The 22,731-nt window shown below is 46.9% G+C and overlaps 1 protein-coding gene across 2 annotated transcripts in view; it reads left to right on the top strand.

Annotated features, from left to right (window-relative positions):
• Positions 1 to 22,731, top strand: part of LOC124796297 — a 182,803-nt gene that overhangs the window by 81,482 nt on the left and 78,590 nt on the right. For both annotated transcript variants that reach the window (XM_047260417.1, XM_047260418.1), the window contains exon 3: positions 3,024 to 3,065. In XM_047260417.1, coding sequence (XP_047116373.1) covers positions 3,024 to 3,065 — 42 coding nt within the window. The remainder of the gene's footprint in view (positions 1 to 3,023; positions 3,066 to 22,731) is intronic.

The raw sequence follows: 22,731 nt of genomic DNA, 5'->3' as shown, positions 1-22,731 counted from the left end.
CATTTTCTGTATCCAGAAAGGCCCATTCAGGACCTGCAACATGGAGTCATGCATTATCCTGCTGAAATGTAGGGTTTCGCAGGGATTGAATGAAGGGTAGAGCTACGGGTCGTAATACATCTGAAATGTAACATCCAATGTTCAAAGTGCCGTCAATGGGAACAAGAGGTGACCGAGACGTGTAACCAGTGGCACCCCATACCATCACGCCAGGTAATATGCTAGTATGGCGATGACGAATACACACTTCTAATGTGCGTTCACCGCAATGTCGCCAAACATGGATGCGACCATCATGATGCTGTAAACAGAACATGGATTCATCCGAAGAAATGACGTCTTGCCATTCGTGCACCCAGGTTCGTCGTTGAGTACACCATCGCAGGCACTCCTGTCTGTGATGCAGCATCAAGGGTAACCACAGCCTGCTGATAGTCCATGCTGCTGCAAACGTCGTCAGACTGTTTGTGCAGATGGTTGTCGTCTTGCAAACGTCCCGATCTGTTGACTCAGGGATCGAGACGTGGCTGCACGATCCGTTACAGCCATGCGGATAAGATGCTTGTCATCTCGACTCCTAGTGAAACAAGGCCGTTGGGATCCAGAACGGCGTTCCATATTACCCTCCAGAACCCACCTATTCCATATTCTGCTAACAGTCGTTGGATCTCGACCAGTGCGAGCAGCAATGTCGCGATACGATAAACCACTATCGCGATGGGGTATAATTCGACCTTTATCAAAGTCGGAAATGTGATGGTACACATTTTTCCTCCTTACACTAGGCATCACAACAACGTTTCACCAAATAACGCTGGTGAACTACTGTTTGTGTATGAGAAATTGGTTGGAAACTTTCCTCATGTCAGCACATTGTAGGTGTCACCAGCGGCGCCAACCTTGTGTGAATGCTCTGAATAGCTAATCATTTGCATATCACAGCATCTTCTTCCTGTCGGTTAAATTTCGTGTCTGTAGCACAGCATTTTCGTGGTGTAGCAATTTTAATGGCCAGTAGTGTACATTTAGCTCAACTTGAAATCATCATATCCTTACAATGGATAAAGATACAAAAATATTTGTTTCATATTTATTCATTTATATACCTTCGTGCAAAGTTTAAACCACATAAAATTCAAACAAAGCAAGATTTTTCAAAAGGTTAAAGCTTATCTTAGACAAAAGTCCAGTACATCAGGGGACAAAATTTGAACCATCAGTCTCTCTCTGGTCTGGAGTTATTTAAGGGTGATGCCTTTTGCACGTAAAATCCAAACTGTGCACATATAGATGGTCCCATTAGCAGAGTATTAATTTCAGCTCAGTTCAAATCTTTTGTAAAAGGAATTTATCGAGTCATACAATATGCCCTGTGGGTCAGCTCCAGTTCATTGCTCAAACCCTTGCTAAATACTGTATACTGTAACATAGCTATAATAAGACAAATGTTCAATTGACTATACAAGTCAAAAGCATTTACCCCATGTTCCTAGCTTAAATAGGAATCGAGCACTAAGACCTCCCTAACAACAGTTCTATGCGTGACCTTTTGTGACATATTTGTTAGAGCACTTCTGCACTGTAACAATTTGGAGTTCAGATGTTGAAATTTGGTTATGTTGTGGATGATGATGTTTTCATTTCTAAAGCATCAGTTCTATTCTGCTATATAAAAAATTCACTGAATTCTACCTGTTGTGATGAACAAAGGTACTTGGGTGTGACATCATAATTATCTTTGAAACTTTTGAGAGACTGCCAACAACATGAGTTCCATGTACATTGTACCTACCACAATTTGACCTCTGCTTACTTAAAAGTTCTTCTGAAATGTGAGTTGTGTAAGGAAAGGCACCAAATTTGGCACATAATCACCAGCTCTTGACAAATCACCTGCTGCACATGAAACCATATGTCAGACTATCAGTATTTGAGAGATATGGAGAAGGGGGGAGATGCACCATGTACTTGCACAGTTGATGTTCTGAATGCATTAATGGTATCTAAATTGAGAACTCTCCCAAGGAGTGTGTGCCTGTCTTCTTTGGGGCACTAGAACACAGGGCAATACCCTCCACACCAGGGTGCCAGCTGTGGAGAGAGCCCCTACTTAGCCTGTGCCATCCTACTTAGTATGTGCCATCAGGGAGGATAATCCATAGTGAAATGAATTAAACAGTCTGAAACCAGAGGGTTTGAGGCCTTAGCAGTCCATTTGGCTATGCAGTGTAATTATGATACTGACTATTACAAGCCTGTTGCATCTTCATCCTTGGCTATAGCATGGGAGAAGGGAAAGCACTGTCAGAATGGAGGGTGGTATTACCCACCATATTTAGTTTTTACCAGAATGTTTGGCAGTACCTCTTTAACCAACATTCATCATAGAACATACTGAGGACAGCTTCGGAAATGATACAGAATACCTCTGTCCTAATAAGAACAACAGCCTCTGCTCAGTTGTAAACTTTGCTTCTTTGTACTTTTCTAAGTGGTAGTCCAGTTACTGAAGGCTCCTACGGATGACTTAAAATGACCCAGGGTACTATTTCCCAGTGTAACTTGACTCTATAATTGGATATGAAATATCTTACCACCCTGAAATAGTGTTGGCTACAGTTTTTCCACCTTATTCAGAGAGATGCAAAAGACAACTGATTATACGCAAGAGCATCCTTCCTAGCAATTGAAAGGACCACACACTCAAAGAAAGTAAGAATTAGGTCTGCTGCTGTTAAGCCATGTCTTATGTACCGCATTTGTTTTGGAATGTGTGTTAATTTGCATGTTTGTATACTTGTTGTATTTTTTAGATATATGCATATCTGTTTAGTTTAACTGCTCATACTACTTTGAGAATGCGTATGTTGCTATAGTTTATCTTTAACAGTTTCCAAATGCTATACATATTCAGTTTTGAATGTTAGCAATTCTCTCTCTCTCTCTCTCTCTCTCTCTCTCATGCCAGTGTGTGTATTATATAGATAACATTAATATACATTTGTTATCTATGATCTATTTAGGTGCAGCAGGTACCGAAGCAGGAGTGTAGGGCCCGAGCTAGGGTGAGTTTAAAAATTGTGAACAATATACTTGTAAATTGTGGCAATCAACTTGTAAATTGTGGCAATGGTGGTGGTGGTGGTGGTGGTGGTGGTCGTTGTCATAGTGGTTGTATTAGGAGTAGGAGTAGGAGTAGTAGTAGTAGCAGCAGCAGCAGCAGCAGCACTGTAGTTTTCCCCAAGATTTTTTGCACAGCGCTATTAAATAGTGCAAGTTACAGAGAAATATGTTTCAACATAGTAGAATTGTTGTTGTATTACAACATTATTATAATTAGTTACCTTACCCACATGGCTATTATTGTACACTGTCTCACTTGCACTTAACTCTCAAATCACTCACTCCAGTTCACTCATTACTTGTGTCCTGTGCTTGACTATCTTCAGCAATCTATTATACATTTGAAGGTAACTGAAACCACAATAAATATCCTGAGCAGAAAATTCCACATACAAGGACACATCATTTACACGATATACATTTCTTCTGCATAGGTACTCTTTTACAACAAAAATATTCTTTTTGCCAAAATGTTGCTGTTTTAATAGATGGTTGAGGTTAAGTAATTTTTAAATTTATTTCTAAATGTGTATCATTCTGTGCTTTTTATTCTGTGTGGTAGTTTTTTTGTAGAGAAAATATCCATCATTTACTGGATTCCTTTCACTTAATTTCACTCTACAGTAACTATTTTATTGCACAATTCTGGATCCATCTTTATAAAAGTGCCCATTATATGGATTTATTTGAAACAATTGAATTTGTAAAAATTAAGTTTCTCTTGGTTTTTATAACATTAGTTAAGTATTCAGAAATCTGTAGTACAATGTTTGACAAAGGATTGTGTGTCAGTAAAAAGGACATAAACACTGCATTCAAAGGTTATAATATTTTCGTTGTTTAATTACTAGATTGTAAGATGTTTATTTCAACCCTGAGCATGTTGGAACTGCAATCCACAGAGAAATATGTTATTGGTTTCAGTATAAAAATGTGATAGACTTTTACAAGTTATCCTATGGAAGTATTCTGAATATTGCTTAAATTACAGTATATAACCAAATAAATTTAAACTGTGCTAGTTGTGCTTTAAAAACTGATTTTAAATTGAATGTAGGGGCAGATGTGGATTCTGACCATAATTTATTGGTTATTAACAGCAGATTAAAATTGAAGAAATTGCAAAAATAAGGAGATTTCAGAGGGAAAATTAGGCAATGATTGACTAAAACAGAGGAAATAAATGCAATGGAAGCTGAATGAGTAGCTTTGAGAAATTAAATATTGAATGCAGCAGAGAAATGATTAGGTAAAAAGGCAAGGCCTAATATAACATAGAAGATATTAGATTTAACTAACAAAAAGAATATGTAAAAATGTGGTAAATGAGTCATTCAAAAGGAATACAAAATCTAAAAAAAAAGAAAAAAAAAAGTGATTGACCACAAGTGCAAAATGACTAAGTGGATTTGGCTAAAGGACAAATGCAAGGCTACGGAAGCATATATGACTAGGCGAAAGATATATGCACCTAGAGGGAACAAGTGGAGAAAAGAGAAGCAACTGTATGAATAGCAAGAAATCGGGTGGCAGGGCAGTACAAAGCCAAGTAGGGAAAGCAGAGATGTGGAAGGTATGCATAGAGGTGCTATACAAGGGAAATGAACTTGAAGGCAGTATTATAGAAAGGGAAGAGGAAGTAGATGAAGATTAGTTGGGAGGTGTGAGACTGTGAGAATACTTTGAGTAAGCACTGAAAGACCTTAGTCAAAACAGGGTATCTGAGGTAGAGGACATTCCATCAGAACTATTGAGATCCTTGAGAGAATTGGCCATTCTGAAACTGTTCCATCTGGTGCACAAGACGTATGAGACAGTCAAAATACCTATATACAGGGCTATTACAAATGATTGAAGCGATTTCATAAACTCACTGTAGCTCCATTCATTGACATATGGTCACGACACACTACAGATACGTAGAAAAACTCATAAAGTTTTGTTCGGCTGAAACCGCACTTCAGGTTTCTCCAGCCAGAGCACTGGAGAGCGCAGTGAGACAAAATGGCGACAGGAGCCGAGAAAGCGTATGTCGTGCTTGAAATGCACTCACATCAGTCAGTCATAACAGTGCAACGACACTTCAGGATGAAGTTCAACAAAGATCCACCAACTGCTAACTCCATTCGGCGATGGTATGCGCAGTTTAAAGCTTCTGGATGCCTCTGTAAGGGGAAATCAACGGGTCGGCCTGCAGTGAGCGAAGAAACGGTTGAACGAGTGCGGGCAAGTTTCACGCGTAGCCCGCAGAAGTCGACTTAACCCCATGCGATTTCTTTCTGTTGGGTTATGTGAAAAATTCAGTGTTTCAACCTCCTCTACCAAGAAACGTGCCAGAACTGCGAGCTCGCATCAACGATGCTTGCGAACTCATTGATGGGGACATGCTGCGCTGAGTGTGGGAGGAACTTGATTATCGGCTTGATGTCTGCCAAATCACTAAAGGGGCACATATCGAACATTTGTGAATGCCTAAAAAAACTTTTTGAGTTTTTGTACGTGTGTGCAAAGCATTGTGAAAATATCTCAAATAATAAAGTTATTGTAGAGCTGTGTAATCGCTTCAATCATTTGTAATAACCATGTACATCTAGAAGAATGCAGTAATTCCAATTCGAAAGGACACAGGAAAGCTGCCTTTTTCCAGGTCACAATGAGACGAAGCAAGCTGGGATAATTTTACTTCCCCTCACGTTTCACCGTCTGCCTCCTTCAAATTCATTTTTTAAATTTTAACAAATTACCATTAACATACATGAATATAATCTGCATTTCCATAAAAGAGAAAGGTTGGAGCTTAGTTTTAAAGAATATAGCACCATATCTAATTTTGTGCTTAGTTTCATGTATGTAATTGATTTTCTAATTTATTATGACTATTCCTCGTTAGTATCTTTTGTTATATGGCGAAATCAGTAATTGTTTCTTTACTTAAATTCTATTGTCGTACTTAAATTTTATTGTTGACGTATAAACAAACATAAGTTCTGTAATAATTATAAACATTTGGAAGATTAAACATTAGTATTCTTAAAGGATTTATTTGGCTCTATTCGGAAACATGTTAGCAAAACCAGCCCTTAATTAATTCCAAAGTAATTTCCAGTTTTGTCAAAAGTATTGTCTGCGTAACTATATATGTCAGTTTCATCATTTAATCAAATAATTCGGCCTAAACATTGTAGTAGAAGAAACTGTTAAAAGGAACGAATTTTTCGATGTATTCATTTAATTTCATGAGTTAAGTTTTAATTGTAATTTCTGTAAATTTAACTTCGAACAATGTGTTGTTTCAGTGCCTATTGTTGTTATGATATACAAGGGCCCGATTTTTGATCACTAGACAGTCAGTCCATGGCCGAGTTTCAGACGAGGAACCTGTGTTGGTTAGAATGTCAACAATGCATCAATTTAACAGTGAAATAAGTGTTACACCAATAAGGCGTGCCTTAAACCAATGGCAGTGTCTGCTCCATATGTACCTTTCTATTCTTCAAGGACTGTGAACTTTGTGGTTAGGTTTTTACTGCTCGTAGATGTTCAGTAGTAAACTATTGTAGCAGTATGTGGAGGTTTGCCTGCACACTATTAATGAGGCTTCTCGAAAATTAAACAATAGTGCAGTGGTCATGTAACTGTGTATTATTAGGGGGTTGTGAACAGTGAAATTAAAGTACTGTGAAATGCAACTGTGCACCTGTCAGCTATGTTATTTACAGTAGTCAGTGTCAGAATCCACAGCCCATTTTTCAGCCAGTGTAGCAATGCAGTACGTTGGCACTGAGGACAATCAACGAAGAAATAAAGAAGGCGAACAGCTACAACCACCTATGTCATATGCACCATTCCTGTCCAAACTGTTTCCCGCGCCAACCACTGTCACTACTTGGTCCTCTTTTGCGAAAATCCTTACATAAGGACTCAAAGTCCTCTGTCACCTGACTTAGCTCTACATTTGGTTTGAAAATGCTGGTAACCTGGTACACTTCCTCTAAACTTCCTGTATTTGAGGCCCTACATCTCGCCCATGGCTGCAGCAGCAGCAGCAGCAGCATTCCTAGGCTTTCTGACATTGGTTGAAGAGTGCTGCACATTCTTCTCCTAGTCTTGCACGAGGCTCTTTTTCACTTAACTCAGGCAGGGGTAGATACACATTTCTAGTGTTGATAATGATACTAACAAACTGTGTTCTCTTTCTCCCTGTCTCCTTAACAGCAGCCCGTTTCCAGCCATCCTTCTCCCCACTATCTCCCTTGATCTTGATAAGTTACTCCTGTGCTTCTTCCAACTGTGCCTGAAGGGCACAGATTTTCCTTTCCTGTCCCTCAATCAAAACGTCCCTACTGCATACTCCACAGTTCCAGGATAGCGCCTCTTCTGTTTTCCCACTGAACCCCTCCCAGTGAAAATATTTCCTATGATATTTGCAACAAATCCCCTCCTCACTACACTATAACTGCTCACACACATGGTACATTTTGAAAGAAGAATTAAATTTGACTTCAAAGACTATGTAAAGTTTGTCAAGGACATGAGATTTGCTGATTTAGATGTATGATGACAGAAGAATGAATTAGTAGTTCCTTTGTATTTAGAGGCTTTGTGGTACTAAGACTGTTTGGTTAGGTTTTTAAGTATTTACAACTCAGAAAATTTATGTCTAGATCATGTCTGTTTAACTAACAAGATAATTTTTTGTGAGTTCAATAGATTTATGTGCACTTATGCAGCTAACCAACAAACACATTGTTTAGAATATCTTGGACTTCTGACCACAATCTATTGGTTATGAACTGCAGATTGAAACTGAAGAAACTGCAAAAAGGTGGGAATTTAAGGAGATGGGACCTGGATAAACTGAAAGAACCAGAGGTTGTAGAGAGATTCAGGGAGAGCATAAGGGAACAATTGACAGGAATGGGGGAAAGAAATACAGAAGAAGGAGAATGGGTAGCTCTGAGGGATGAAGTAGTGAAGGCAGCAGACGATCAAGTAGGTAAAAAGACGAGGGCTAATAGAAATCCTTGGGTAACAGAAGAAATATTGAATTTAATTGATGAAAGGAGAAAATATAAAAATGCAGTAAATGAAGCAGGCAAAAAGGAATACAAACGTCTCAAAAATGACATCAACAGGAAGTGCGAAATGGCTAAGCAGGGATGGCTAGAGGACAAATGTAAGGATGTAGAGGCTTGTCTCACTAGGGGTAAGATAGATACTGCCTACAGGAAAATTAAAGAGACCTTTGGAAAGAAGAGAACCACTTGTATGAATATCAAGAGCTCAGATGGCAACCCAGTTCTAAGCAAAGAAGGGAAGGCAGAGAGGTGGAAGGAGTATATAGAGGGTTTATACAAGGGCGATGTACTTGTGGACAATATTATGGAAATGGAAGAGGATGTAGATGAAGACGAAATGGGAGATAAGATACTGCGTGAAGAGTTTGAAAGAGCACTGAAAGACCTGAGTCGAAACAAGGCCCCGGGAATAGACAACATTCCATTAGAACTACTGATGGCCTCGGGAGAGCCAGTCCTGACAAAACTCTACCATCTGGTGAGCACGATGTATGAGACAGGCGAAATACCCTCAGACTTCAAGAAGAATATAATAATTCCAATCCCAAAGAAAGCAGGTGTTGACAGATGTGAAAATTACCAAACTATCAGTTTAATAAGTCACAGCTGCAAAATACTAACGCAAATTCTTTACAGACGAATGGAAAAACTGGTAGAAGCCATCCTCGGCGAAGATCAGTTAGGATTCCGCAGAAATATTGGAACACGTGAGGCAATACTGACCTGACGACTTATCTTAGAAGAAAGATTAAGAAAAGGCAAACCTACGTTTCTAGCATTTGTAGACTTAGAGAAAGCTTTTGACAATGTTAACTGGAATACTCTCTTTCAAATTCTGAAGGTGGCAGGGGTAAAATACAGGGAGCGAAAGGCTATTTACAATTTGTACAGAAACCAGATGGCAGTTATAAGAGTCGAGGGGCATGAAAGGGAAGCAGTGGTTGGGAAAGGAGTGAGACAGGGTTGTAGCCTCTCCCCGATGTTATTCAACCTGTATATTGAGCAAGCAGTAAAGGAAACAAAAGAAAAATTCGTAGTAGGTATTAAAATTCATGGAGAAGAAGTAAAACCTTTGAGGTTCGCCGATGACATTGTAATTCTGTCAGAGACAGCAAAGGACTTGGAAGAGCAGTTGAAAGGAATGGACAGTGTCTTGAAAGGAGGATATAAGATGAACATCAACAAAAGCAAAACGAGGATAATGGAATGTAGTCAAATTAAGTCGGGTGATGCTGAGGGAATTAGATTAGGAAATGAGACACTTAAAGTAGTAAAGAAGTTTTGCTATTTAGGGAGTAAAATAACTGATGATGGTCGAAGTAGAGAGGATATAAAATGTAGACTGGCAATGGAAAGGAAAGCATTTCTCAAGAAGAGAAATTTGTTAACATCGAGTATAGATTTAAGTGTGAGGAAGTCGTTTCTGAAAGTATTTGTATGGAGTGTAGCCATGTATGGAAGTGAAACATGGACAATAACTAGTTTGGACAAGAAGAGAATAGAAGCTTTCGAAATGTGGTGCTACAGAAGAATGCTGAAGATAAGGTGGGTAGATCACGTAACTAATGAGGAGGTATTGAATAGGATTGGGGAGAAGAGAAGTTTGTGGCACAACTTGACTAGAAGAAGGGATCGGTTGGTAGGACATGTTTTGAGGCATCAAGGGATCACAAATTTAGCATTGGAGGGCATCATGGAGGGTAAAAATCGTAGAGGGAGACCAAGAGATGAATATACTAAGCAGATTCAGAAGGATGTAGGTTGCAGTAGGTACTGGGAGATGAAGAAGCTTGCACAGGATAGAGTAGCATGGAGAGCTGCATCAAACGAGTCTCAGGACTGAAGACCACAACAACAACAACAACAACATCGTGGACTATTTGAGCAAACAGTAAACGATTTGCCACATTATTCTACATGTAAAGGTGTCTGAACTTGCTTGTAAGGTAAAGGAAAGAAACAAGTTTATAGATCCTCTTCCGCATCTTCCCAGAGAAGAATGCACTTGAGAAGATACAGTAAGACAAACTGTAGTCACACTTACAGAACAAGCACACGTCAAGAAAACTTCTCATTGAGAATAAGCTTGGCCATATGCAAAGATATGGGGTAGGAGACTGCATACTTTTGAAAACTCGCCCAAAATCTTCTCTTCTCCAACGTAAGAACTGTTAATGGCAATTACGAGGGCCTTTTTTTCGACATCCGATAGGCTATAAATAACAGAGAAGTTCATAGAAAACAATTATTTTATTACCAGAAGTTTTGTACACTTATGGCTACTTTTTAACATAGTCAGCAGAAAGATTGAGACCTTTATCGTACCTGTGGACAAGCTTAGCAATATCCTCTTCAAAAAATGTTGCTGCCAGTGATTTCAAATGAGCATTGACGTTGTTTTGAAGATCTTCATTCATTTGAAAGTGCTGCTCTCCTAGCTACATCTTCAGTTCAGGGAAAAGATGAAAGTCGCTGTGTGCCAGGTCAGGACTGTACGGTGGATGATCGAAAATTCCCATTGAAATTGTTCACGGAGCCGTTGGGTTGTTCTAGCTGTGTGTGGACGAGTGTTGTCATGGATCAACACAATTCCTTTGTTTTGAATGGTTCTCCCCAAACGTTATAAAGTTTCACAATAAGCAGCTGCATTGATAGTGGTTCTGGGCTGCATAAACCCTACAAGCAACACACCTTTATGGCCCCATAACCTTTCTGTTGTTGAATGTTTGTTTGAATGTTTTTTTTTTTTTTTGTGAATTTGGGTGCATCCATCATTGTGATTGTCGTTTTGTTTGTAGCATGTCATATTGGATCAAAGTGTCATCCCCGGTGACAATTGATTTCAGAAAGTTCTCTCCTTCATCGTGATAACGGTAAAGGAAATTCAATGCTGACGCCATTTGGTGACTTTTGTGGGCATCCATCAACGATCACAAAGTTTTTTGTAGCCTAAATGTTCAATAATGATAGTGTGTACGACAGATCTTGAAACTACCGGAATTTCCATAGACAAAGCAGTTACGGTGAACCTACGATTTTCTCTAACCATTCTGTCAACTTGTTTAACAAGGGCAGCTGTAACGACCCCCTTCATCATGCTCATCATTTCAGCCATCTCCAAACTTTCGGCACCATTCATGGACAACACTATCAGTCATAAAATTATCACCATAGACTCGGGTCATTCTCTGATGAAATTCTGCTGCACTATTCCCTTCTGCTTGCAGAAACCGAATTACACTTCGTAATTCACACTTGGTGAGAGCAACAATGACAGCGGTACATGGCTGTACTGCAATACGATCTGATGCCTTGAGGTCGGCAGTGGCGGAGTGGGTACTGTGAAAGTAGTAAAGTAGCCTACAGCACACGTCCACTTTCTGCTGCTCGTGTAGGTTCTATACTAAGTGTTCGAGGGTAGGAAAAAAAAAAGACCCTCGTACATCACAGAGGTCCGTACAAACTAATCAGAACTCATCATGAAGGGAGCTACATGTTAGCCTATCCTAGAATCAACAAAATAAAGGAACTATATTTTCATCATGATCTTAAGAAATATGTACAGTAACGATTAATTTTGCTTATATTTTACTAATGTTTGTAAATACATGAGTAACTGGTTTTATATTAGTTAAATCAATTAAATTAATTACTGATTATATATAAAAAACAAAGATGAGGTGACTTACCGAACAAAAGCGCTGGCAGGTCGATAGATACACAAACAAACACAAACATACACACAAAATTCAAGCTTTCGCAACAAACTGTTGCCTCATCAGGAAAGAGGGAAGGAGAGGGGAAGACGAAAGGAAGTGGGTTTTAAGGGAGAGGGTTAAGGAGTCATTCCAATCCCGGGAGCGGAAAGACTTACCTTAGGGGGAAAAAAGGACAGGTATACACTAGCACACACGCACATATCCATTCACACATACAGGTCTGCTTGTGTCTGTATCTGTGAATGGATATGTGCGTGTGTGCTAGTGTATACCTGTCCTTTTTTCCCTCTAAGGTAAGTCTTTCTGCTCCCGGGATTGGAATGACTCCTTACCCTCTCCCTTAAAACCCACTTCCTTTCGTCTTCCCCTCTCCTTCCCTCTTTCCTGATGAGGCAACAGTTTGTTGCGAAAGCTTGAATTTTGTGTGTATGTTTGTGTTCGTTTGTGTATCTATCGACCTGCCAGCGCTTTTGTTCGGTAAGTCACCTCATCTTTGTTTTTTATATATAATTTTTCCCACGTGGAATGTTTCCTTCCATTATATAAATTAATTACTGATTAATTTAACATGTGATTCTTGGAGGAAATCTTAGAATTATACAATCCTGGAAATGGAAAAAAGAACACATTGACACCGGTGTGTCAGACCCACCATACTTGCTCCGGACACTGCGAGAGGGCTGTACAAGCAATGATCACACGCACGGCACAGCGGACACACCAGGAACCGCGGTGTTGGCAGCATTTGTGCACCGCCGCCGTCAGTGTCAGCCAGTTTGCCGTGGCATACGGAGCTTCATCGCAGTCTTTAACACTGGTAGCATGCCGCGACAGCGTGGACGTGAACCGTATGTGCAGTTGACAGACTTTGAGCAAGGGCGTATAGTGGGCATGCAGGAGGCCGGGTGGACGTACCGCCGAATTGCTCAACACGTGGGGCGTGAGGTCTCCACAGTACATCGATGTTGTCGCCAGTGGTCGGCGGAAGGTGCACGTGCCTGTCGACCTGGGACCGGACCGCAGCGACGCATGGATGCACGCCAAGACCGTAAGATCCTACGCAGTGCCGTAGGGGACCGCACCGCCACTTCCCAGCAAATTAGGGACACTGTTGCTCCTGGAGTATCGGCGAGGACCATTCGCAACCGTCTCCATGAAGCTGGGCTATGGTCCCGCACACCGTTAGGCCGTCTTCCGCTCACGCCCCAACATCGTGCAGCCCGCCTCCATTGGTGTCGCGACAGGCGTGAATGGAGGGACGAATGGAGACGCGTCGTCTTCAGCGATGAGTCGCTTCTGCCTTGGTGCCAATGATGGTCGTATGCGTGTTTGGCGCCGTGCAGGTGAGCGCCACAATCAGGACTGCATACGACCGAGGGGACACTGAATAGTGCACGGTACATCCAAACCGTCATCGAACCCATCGTTCTACCATTCCTAGACCGGCAAGGGAACTTGCTGTTCCAACAGGACAATGCACGTCCACATGTATCCCGTGCCACCCAACGTGCTCTAGAAGGTGTAAGTCAACTACCCTGGCCAGCAAGATCTCCAGATCTGTCCCCCATTGAGCATGTTTGGGACTGGATGAAGCGTCGTCTCACGCGGTCTGCACGTCCAGCACGAACGCTGGTCCAACTGAGGCGCCAGGTGGAAATGGCATGGCAAGCCGTTCCACAGGACTACATCCAGCATCTCTTCGATCGTCTCCATGGGAGAATAGCAGCCTGCATTGCTGCGAAAGGTGGATATACACTGTACTAGTGCCGACATTGTGCATGCTCTGTTGCCTGTGTCTATGTGCCTGTGGTTCTGTCAGTGTGATCATGTGATGTATCTGACCCCAGGAATGTGTCAATAAAGTTTCCCCTTCCTGGGACAATGAATTCACGGTGTTCTTATTTCAATTTCCAGGAGTGTATTTATGTGTGGAATCCTTGTCGACTGGGAAAAGTTTGTCAGCAATGCCATTTGTAGTTGAAAACTTTTTGCATTCAATAACTTTGATGATTAGTACATAGTTTAAGGAATCTTTACCACAGTACTTGCACTCATCAGGTGGACTGATTACTGATCACCGCACTGTCTTTGTCTCACAATGCATGATTGAAATGTGTGTATGTAATTAATTGCTAGTAGAGGCAAGAAAAACTATCGATCAGAGCACTACCTGTTAATTCACTTCGAGTTCTAGGCTCAGACTTTAACCCTAGATCATGACACCTAGTGTTCTAATGCAAATTTTAGAAAAATCTGTGTTCCTTATGTCAACTGCATGAATGTCATGCCAAGGAGATCAGTCCTTACTGTATCAATTTACTAAACTATTCCACAAAACTATTAGTCTATATCAAGATACTTAATAAACATCCCATGTTCGTTTAGCAATGGTTTCATGATTACTATTTTTGTTATGTCAACTGTTTGAACTCCGAAGTGGAGTGAGTGAAGTCATATACCAGCTCTGGTGCAATCATTGCACAGCTATTTATATTGGCATCACTACCAACCATGTGTCTACCAGGATGAATGGCCACCACCAAACTGTGGTCAAGAGCAAAGTAGACGACCTGGTGGCACAACATGCAGCTGAACACAATGTGTTTGATTTCAATGGCTGCTTGACAACCCAGCTAATCTCAACCCTCACCTCCACCACCAGCTTTTCTGAATTACACAGATGGGAGTTATCCTTACATTATATGCTCCCTAAATCATCCCATCCTCAACCTAAGGTAACCTACTGTCCCCACACCTTCTGACAACAATTTGCTCCTCCCCCCTTAATAGCACCTCCTTCCGTTTTTATATTCATTCACTGTCTTTGTGTGGCACCCTCTGCCAATGTACCCACCCATCCTGCCCCCATCCCTTCTCCTCTCCTCTTCTGCCGCACGCCTCCTCTTCCGCCGCACGCCTCCTCTTCCGCCGCTCGTCCCTCCCACCTTCCGCTCGCCCCCCAACCTTCCGCTCGCCCCCCCCCCCCCCACCTTCCGCTCGCCCCCCCCCCCCACCTTCCGCTCGCCCCCCCACCTTCCGCTCGCCCCCCCACCTTCCGCTCGCCCCCCCACCTTCCGCTCGCCCCCCCACCTTCCGCTCGTTCCCCCCACCTTCCGCTCGCCCCCCCAACTTCCGCTCGCCCCCCCCACCTTCCGCTCGCCCCCCCCCAACTTCCGCTCGCCCCCCCCACCTTCCGCTCGCCCCCCCCACCTTCCGCTCGCCCCCCCCACCTTCCGCTCGCCCCCCCACCTTCCGCTCGCCCCCCCACCTTCCGCTCGCCCCCCCCCACCTTCCGCTCGCCCCCCCCCCCCACCTTCCGCTCGCCCCCCCCACCTTCCGCTCGCCCCCCCCACCTTCCGCTCGCCCCCCCCACCTTCTGCTCGCCCCCCCACCTTCCGGTCGCCCCCCCACCTTCCGCTCGCCCCCCCCCCCACCTTCCGCTCGCCCCCCCCCACCTTCCGCTCGCCCCCCCCACCTTCCGCTCGCCCCCCCAACCTTCCGCTCGCCCCCCCCCCCACCTTCCGCTCGCCTCCCCCCAACCTTCCGCTCGCCCCCCCCAACCTTCTGCTCGCCCCCGCCCCCCCCCACCTTCCGCTCGCCCCCCCCACCTTCCGCCCCCCCAGGGGGTCCACAACTCTTTCGTGGATACGTGCGTGGCGAGCACGGGGCCCCGAGCCATTGCAGCCTTCTTTCTCTCCTGGGCTGCATTTCCTTTCCCTTCCCCTCCTTTCCCCTCCATACCCCTTTCCCCTCGCCCTCTCCTCTCCCTCTATTGGTGTCCTTGCTTATGTTGGCCCCCGCTATCCTCCTGGTTCTGTTGGTTTTACACTCTGGCTTTGTTGCGTAATCATCTCCTCCTTTTGGCATTCCTTGGTCCCCCTCTGGGGTTTGACCTCCATTCCAAAATTTCTCTTCCGTAGTGTGAGCCATTTGGGGAAGAGCACCTTACCTAGTGTCTCCGACGTGTGCCATCCTAGTATATTCCACCTTTTCTTCTACGTCGTTGTCTGATGCTAGGGTGCATAGCCAGCACGGTAGCCAGCCCGTGTGGTGGGGTCGCTATGTACCCTTTTGGTTGAGCCCCCTGAACACACAGGGATCACACTTCTGATACCTGAGCTGTGACCTCCTCATGCATGCCTTGGAGTGGTTGCTCGTCATCCTGGAGCATCGGAACTCCCGGCAATGGCCGCCGTGCCAGACGGCCCTTGCTGTGGCTGGGTGGCGCCCGTGAGGAGAGCCCCTGATCGGAGTGGGTGGTATCAGGGCGGACGCTATGCAGATGAAACGCATAAGGGTCCAAACCTCTGGCCGCTCTTCTGCGGCCGTCTCTCTGCGTGGTACTGATTCCTCAAGTGCTGCTTCTCTTGCCCCTTCGGCCTTCCCTTCCGTGGCTACCCCCTGGGAGGAGGGTCAGGCCCGTCGTCTAGGGGCAAAATCTTTCCCCCGTTATCTAGTTTGCACCAGGACTGATGGAGATACTTTCACCAGTGTCAAACCTTTATTCTTTGTGGAACACATTGAAGACAAGTTCGGCGAAGTGGACTCCCTGAGCAAGATGCGGTCGGGTTCATTACTGATAAAAACTGCTTCGGCTGCCCAATCTGCGGCCCTTCGTGCCTGTACCCATCTTGGCACAATTCCCGTGTCCATTACCCCTCACCAGTCTCTAAATATGGTACAAGGTGTGATTTTTCACAGAGACCTCATCCTTCAAACTGATGAGGAACTTCGGGACAATCTCGGACGGCGGGGTGTTCACTTTGTTCGACGTGTTCAGAAGGGTCCTAAAGATAATCGTATTGATACTGGTGCCTTTATCCTGGCCTTTGAAGGGGATACCCTTCCTGAGAAAGTTAAGATTATGGTCTATCGCTGTGATGTGAAGCCGTACATCCCACCTCCTATGCGGTGTTTTAAGTGCTTGCGTTTTGGCCACATGTCTTCTCGCTGTACCCAGGACCCTCTCTGTGGTGACTGTGGACGTCCACTCCATGAGGGGAGTCCCTGTGTTCCCCCTCCTGTATGTGTAAATTGTCATGGTAGTCATTCTCCACGTTCAGCAGATTGCCCAGTCTATAAGAAAGAAAAAAAGATACAGGAGTATAAGTCTCTTGATCGTTTAAGCTACACAGAGGCCCGTAAGAAATATGCACGATTGCACCCTGTGTCCATGACATCTAGTTACGCCTTGGTTACATCTTCATCCCTTCCTCCCCCTTCCTTACCCCCGTCCCGGACCCCTCTCCTTCCCCCCTCCCCTGCGGCTCCCACACCTTCTCCTCTGGGCGCCGCTCCCCCTCCCCAGCCGGAGAAGTGTCCCACTCCTTCGGCGTCTGCCGGTCAAGGGCGCCTCTCCCGGGATGCCCCTTCCCGGCACCTTCCAGGTCAAAGGTCTGCTGCAGCGCGGCGACCGCGAGAGCCGCGGTCTATCGGCCCCCAGGTCGCCCGGTCTCTTTCTGTTCCTGATCTTGCTGCAGCTGGCTCCATTATGCCACACAGCCCTCCTCGATCTCAGCCTGAAAAGAAGAAGAAACATAAGTCCCGGGACAAAGAGCCTCTGGTGTCACCGGAGGTCCCTTCCCCGGCTTCACAACCGGATTCTGACCTGTCGTTTATGGATGTCGCCCCCTCCTTGTCGGTGACGGGTGGGGACCCGGCGGTATGACTGGATTTAGCGTGTTCAGCCCTCATTTAAACCATCGTTCTGTGGTTCTCCAATGGAATTGTAATGGCTACTATCGTCACCTTCCGGAATTGAAATCCCTTCTTTCGTCCTACTCAGCAGCTTGTGTGGTTCTCCAGGAATCTCATTTTACTGATGCTCACTCACCGACCCTCCGTGGGTTCCGTGTTTTCTGTCGAAATCGGGTCGGACCCTTGCGGGCTTCTGGTGGCGTTTGTACGTTGGTCCGTACAGACATTGCTAGCACGTGGATTCCTCTCCAAACTACATTGGAAGCAGTTGCTGTTAGGGTCCACTTAGACTCTGCAGTCACAGTATGCAATCTTTATCTCCCTCCTGACAGGACTCTTACACCTGCTGCCTTAACCACCCTTCTTCAGCAACTTCCTCCTCCCTTCCTCCTCCTTGGGGATTTTAATGCTCATCATCCTTTGTGGGGCAGTGCCTTTCCATCTAGACGAGGTCTTCTTATCGACCAATTTATTGCAGACCACGACCTGTGCCTTCTCAATGATGGCTCCCCTACTCATTTCAGTGCTGGTCATGGTACCTTTTCTGCCATTGATCTTTCTCTTTCTTCTCCCTCTCTCCTCCCTTCATTACACTGGTCGCCACACGACGACCTTTGTGATAGTGACCATTTCCCGTTGATTATCACGCTCCCTTCCCGCTCCCCGATGGAGAGGTTACCTCGTTGGTCTTTCCACCGCGCCGATTGGCCTCTATATACTGCACAGGTCGAGTTTTCTCCCTCTTTGTCGGGTTGTATTGATGACGTACTACGTGACGTGTCTGACGCGATTGTTCGCGCTGCTAACCTTGCTGTCCCGCACTCATCTGGACCATTTCGTCGTCGGCAAGTCCCGTGGTGGAGTACGGCCATTGCCATTGCCATCCGTGATCGCCGTCGAGCTTTGCAACAGTTTAAGAGGCACCCATCTGTAGCCAGCCTTTCTACCTTTAAGCGCCTTCGCGCTAAAGCCCGTTATTTAATCAAACAGAGCAAGCGGATATGTTGGGAACGATTCGTTTCTTCCCTTGGTTCCACTGTCCCTCTGTCACGGGTATGGGCTTCACTTCGCTCTCTCCAAGGTTGCCATCGGCAGTCCACCCTCCCAGGCCTTCACCTCCCAGATGGCATTTGTACGGACCCATTAGTTCTCGCAGAACATCTTGCGACCCATTTTGCAGTGGCATCAGCGTCGGCCTCCTATCCAGCTGTTTTCCTTCATCAAAAACAGCAGGCTGAAGCTGTCACCTTATGTTTCACCACTTGTGAGTCAGAATCTTACAACGAACCTTTCACTGAATGGGAATTTCTTTCTGCTCTATCTGCTTCTCATGATACGGCTCCTGGCCCAGATTCCATTCATAACCAGCTGCTTCAACATCTCAGTGCTCCACAACGGCACCATCTTCTTCAGGTGTTTAACCGTATCTGGCTCCAGGGTGACTTCCCTTCTCAGTGGAGGGATAGCATTGTGGTTCCTGTCCTTAAGCCTGGTCAGAACCCCCTATCTGTTGACAGCTATCGGCCAATTAGTTTGACCAATGTTGGTTGTAAGTTACTTGAACGGCTGGTAGCCCGTCGGCTCACTTGGGTCCTCGAATCTCGGGATCTATTGTCCCCTTACCAGTGTGGCTTTCGAGAGGGACGATCTCCAATCGATCATTTGCTTCGCTTGGAATCCGCAGTTCGGCAGGCTTTTTCCCAGCGCCGCCATTTGGTTGCAGTGTTTTTTGACCTTCGCAAGGCCTATGACACGGCCTGGCGCCATCACATCTTACTAACCCTTCATCAGTGGGGTCTTCGGGGCCCACTCCCGATTTTTATCCGCCAGTTCCTGATCCATCGTTCATTCAGAGTTCGAGTTGGTACTGCTTTTAGTTCTCCACGGACCCAGGAGACGGGCATCCCACAGGGTTCTGTCTTGAGTGTCCTTCTTTTCCTCATTGCTATCGATGGACTTGTGGCCTCTGTCGGTTCCTTGGTCGCCCCTGCCCTGTATGTGGATGATTTCTGCATTTGGGTTAGTTCCTCCTCGATGCCATCTGCAGAACGGCAGCTCCAGGTGGCTATACGGCGTGCCTCTGCATGGACCCTCTCCCACGGGTTTCAATTCTCTCCTTTAAAATCGCGGGTGGTCCACTTCTGTCGCCGTACTACGGTCCACCCTGATCCAGAGCTCTATCTCGCTGCACAAAGATTGCCTGTGGTTCCACAGTTTCGTTTCCTAGGTCTTCTTTTCGACAACAAGCTCACTTGGCTGCCCCATATCAGACTCCTGAAGGTAGGATGTTTCCGTAAACTCAATGTCCTTCGCTTCCTTGCCCACTCCTCCTGGGGTGCGGACCGTTCCCTCCTCCTCCGTCTTTATCGTGCTCTAGTTCTGTCACGTTTGGACTATGGTTGTCAAGTTTATGGTTCAGCTGCTCCTTCCACGCTGCACGTGCTGGATCCAGTCCACCATCGTGGTATCCGTTTGGCCACCGGTGCCTTCCCTACTAGCCCTGTTGATAGTCTCCTGGTTGAAGCTGGGATCCCCCCCCTTTCTGTTCGGCGGTCCCAGCTTCTGGTGTCTTATGCCCTTACTATCCGTTCTTCTCCCGCTCATCCTTCCTATTCTATCCTATTCCCAGACCATGGACGTCGCCCGCCTGACTCCCGCCCTCGGGCGGGTTTACCGGTTGGGCTGCGCCTTGCGTCTCTTACCCGTGATTTTCGGCTTCCTTCTTTGTCCTGTCTTCCTCGCTCCCTCCCCTCCACCCCTCCTTGGTTAGTTCCTCGGCCTCGAATTCGGATGGATCTCCGCCGCGGTCCGAAAGATTCCATCCCCCCGGTGGTGTTCCGTTCCTTTTTCCGCCAAATTTTATGGGAGTTTCGGGATGCTGTTGTTTTTTACACTGATGGCTCTAAATCTGCTGATCATGTTGGGTATGCCTTCACGTCCTTTGTTGGAACGGAAAATCATCTACTGCCACCCTCATGTGGGGTGTTTACTGCGGAATTGATGGCAATTTCCCGGGCCCTTACCTTTATTAAACAATCCCAACACAACCGCGTTTTGTTATGTACGGACTCGATGAGTGGCCTTCTTGCTATTGACCAGTGTTTTTCGCGCCATCCCTTGGTCTCTGCCATCCATGACCATCTCGCGGATCTTCACCGTGCTGCTTGTTCCATTGACTTCCTATGGGTCCCGGGCCATGTGGGTATCCCGGGTAATGAGCTCGCTGATCGTTTGGCTGGGGGAGCAGTTACTTACCCCCCGTTTTCTGTAACCCCTCCTGCAGCGGATTTACGGCTTCACATCAAATCCCACTTTGCACAGTCATGGGCCAATTCTTGGGAGGCTACTCCACTGTCTAATAAACTTCGTGCCATTAAGGTGAATACAGGCCCATGGCGTTCTTCCTTTAGCCTCTCCCGCAAGGACTCGACCACACTGTGTCGTCTCCGCATTGGCCATACCAGGCTGACCCATGGTTTCCTTTTGCGTGATGAGCCACCCCCGCTATGTGGTTGTGGAGCCTTCCAGTCAGTGGCCCACATTTTGGTTGAATGCCCCCTTCTTTTGGCTCTGCGTGCTAAGTACAGACTCCCCCACACTTTACCTTTGATGTTGGCTGACGATTCCCGGATGGTCTCTCTGGTTCTAGGTTTCCTCCGGGAGAGTGGTTTTTATTCTCAGTTTTAAAGTTTTTAATCTCCCTCTGGTGTTGGGGCAGGGCGGTGAGTGTTTGGGTGTCTCCCACTGTAGGCAGTGTTCAGAGATTCCCGATTCACCTCCCTGATCGGAATCCTCTTTTCTTTCCCTTTTACTCTGTTTTTACCCCTTCTTTTTAAGGCTTGGTTAGTTTTTCTATTCCCATACGTACTTTCTGCATTATAGCAGTTGTACCTTTTACGTCACAGGTGGTCTTGCCTATGCTGTTTCAGCATAGTGTTGGGTTCGTTCTCTTGCCAACTTCCCTCATTTGTTTTTACTAATGACAACGTGACTGCCCTTTTACGTTTCCCCTTTATCCGTTTTATTTTTCTGACTATACTGAGATGTCCCGTTAGCAGAATGGAGTCTATTTGAAACAAGGGACTGATGACCTTGCTGTTTGGTCCCTTTAACCTCAAACAACCAACCAACCAACCCACCTTCCGCTCGCCCCCCCACCTTCCGCTCGCCCCCCCACCTTCCGCTCGCCCCCCCACCTTCCGCTCGCCCCCCCACCTTCCGCTCGCCCCCCCACCTTCCGCTCGCCCCCCCACCTTCCGCTCGCCCCCCCACCTTCCGCTCGCCCCCCCACCTTCCGCTCGCCCCCCCACCTTCCGCTCGCCCCCCCCCCCACCTTCCGCTCGCCCCCCCCCCACCTTCCGCTCGCCCCCCCACCTTCCGCTCGCCCCCCCACCTTCCGCTCGCCCCCCCCCCACCTTCCGCTCGCCCCCCCACCTTCCGCTCGCCCCCCCCACCTTCCGCTCGCCCCCCCCACCTTCCGCTCGCCCCCCCCCCACCTTCCGCTCGCCCCCCCCACCTTCCGCTCGCCCCCCCCACCTTCCGCTCGCCCCCCCCACCTTCCGCTCGCCCCCCCAACCTTCTGCTCGCCCCCCCCCCCACCTTCCGCTCGCCTCCCCCCAACTTTCTGCTCGCCCCCCCCCCCAACCCTCTGCTCGCCCCCGCCCCCCCCCCCCACCTTCCGCTCGCCCCCCCCACCTTCCGCTCGCCCCCCCACCTTCCGCTCGCCCCCCCACCTTCCGCTCGCCCCCCCACCTTCCGCTCGCCCCCCCCACCTTCCGCTCGCCCCCCCACCTTCCGCTCGCCCCCCCACCTTCCGCTCGCCCCCCCACCTTCCGGTCGCCCCCCCACCTTCCGGTCGCCCCCCCCCCCACCTTCCGCTCGCCCCCCCCCCACCTTCCGCTCGCCCCCCCCCCACCTTCCGCTCGCCCCCCCCACCTTCCGCTCGCCCCCCCACCTTCCGCTCGCCCCCCCAACCTTCTGCTCGCCCCCCCCCACCTTCCGCTCGCCCCCCCCCAATTTTCTGCTCGCCCCCCCCCCCAATTTTCTGCTCGCCCCCGCCCCCCCCACCTTCTGCTCGCCCCCCCACCTTCTGCTCGCCCCCCCACCTTCTGCTC

This window comes from Schistocerca piceifrons, chromosome 4, assembly GCF_021461385.2.
Source record: "Schistocerca piceifrons isolate TAMUIC-IGC-003096 chromosome 4, iqSchPice1.1, whole genome shotgun sequence".
Classification (NCBI taxonomy): Eukaryota; Metazoa; Arthropoda; class Insecta; order Orthoptera; family Acrididae; genus Schistocerca; species Schistocerca piceifrons.
Note: the sequence above shows the minus strand (reverse complement) of the source record. Positions and strands in the feature narration are given on the sequence as shown.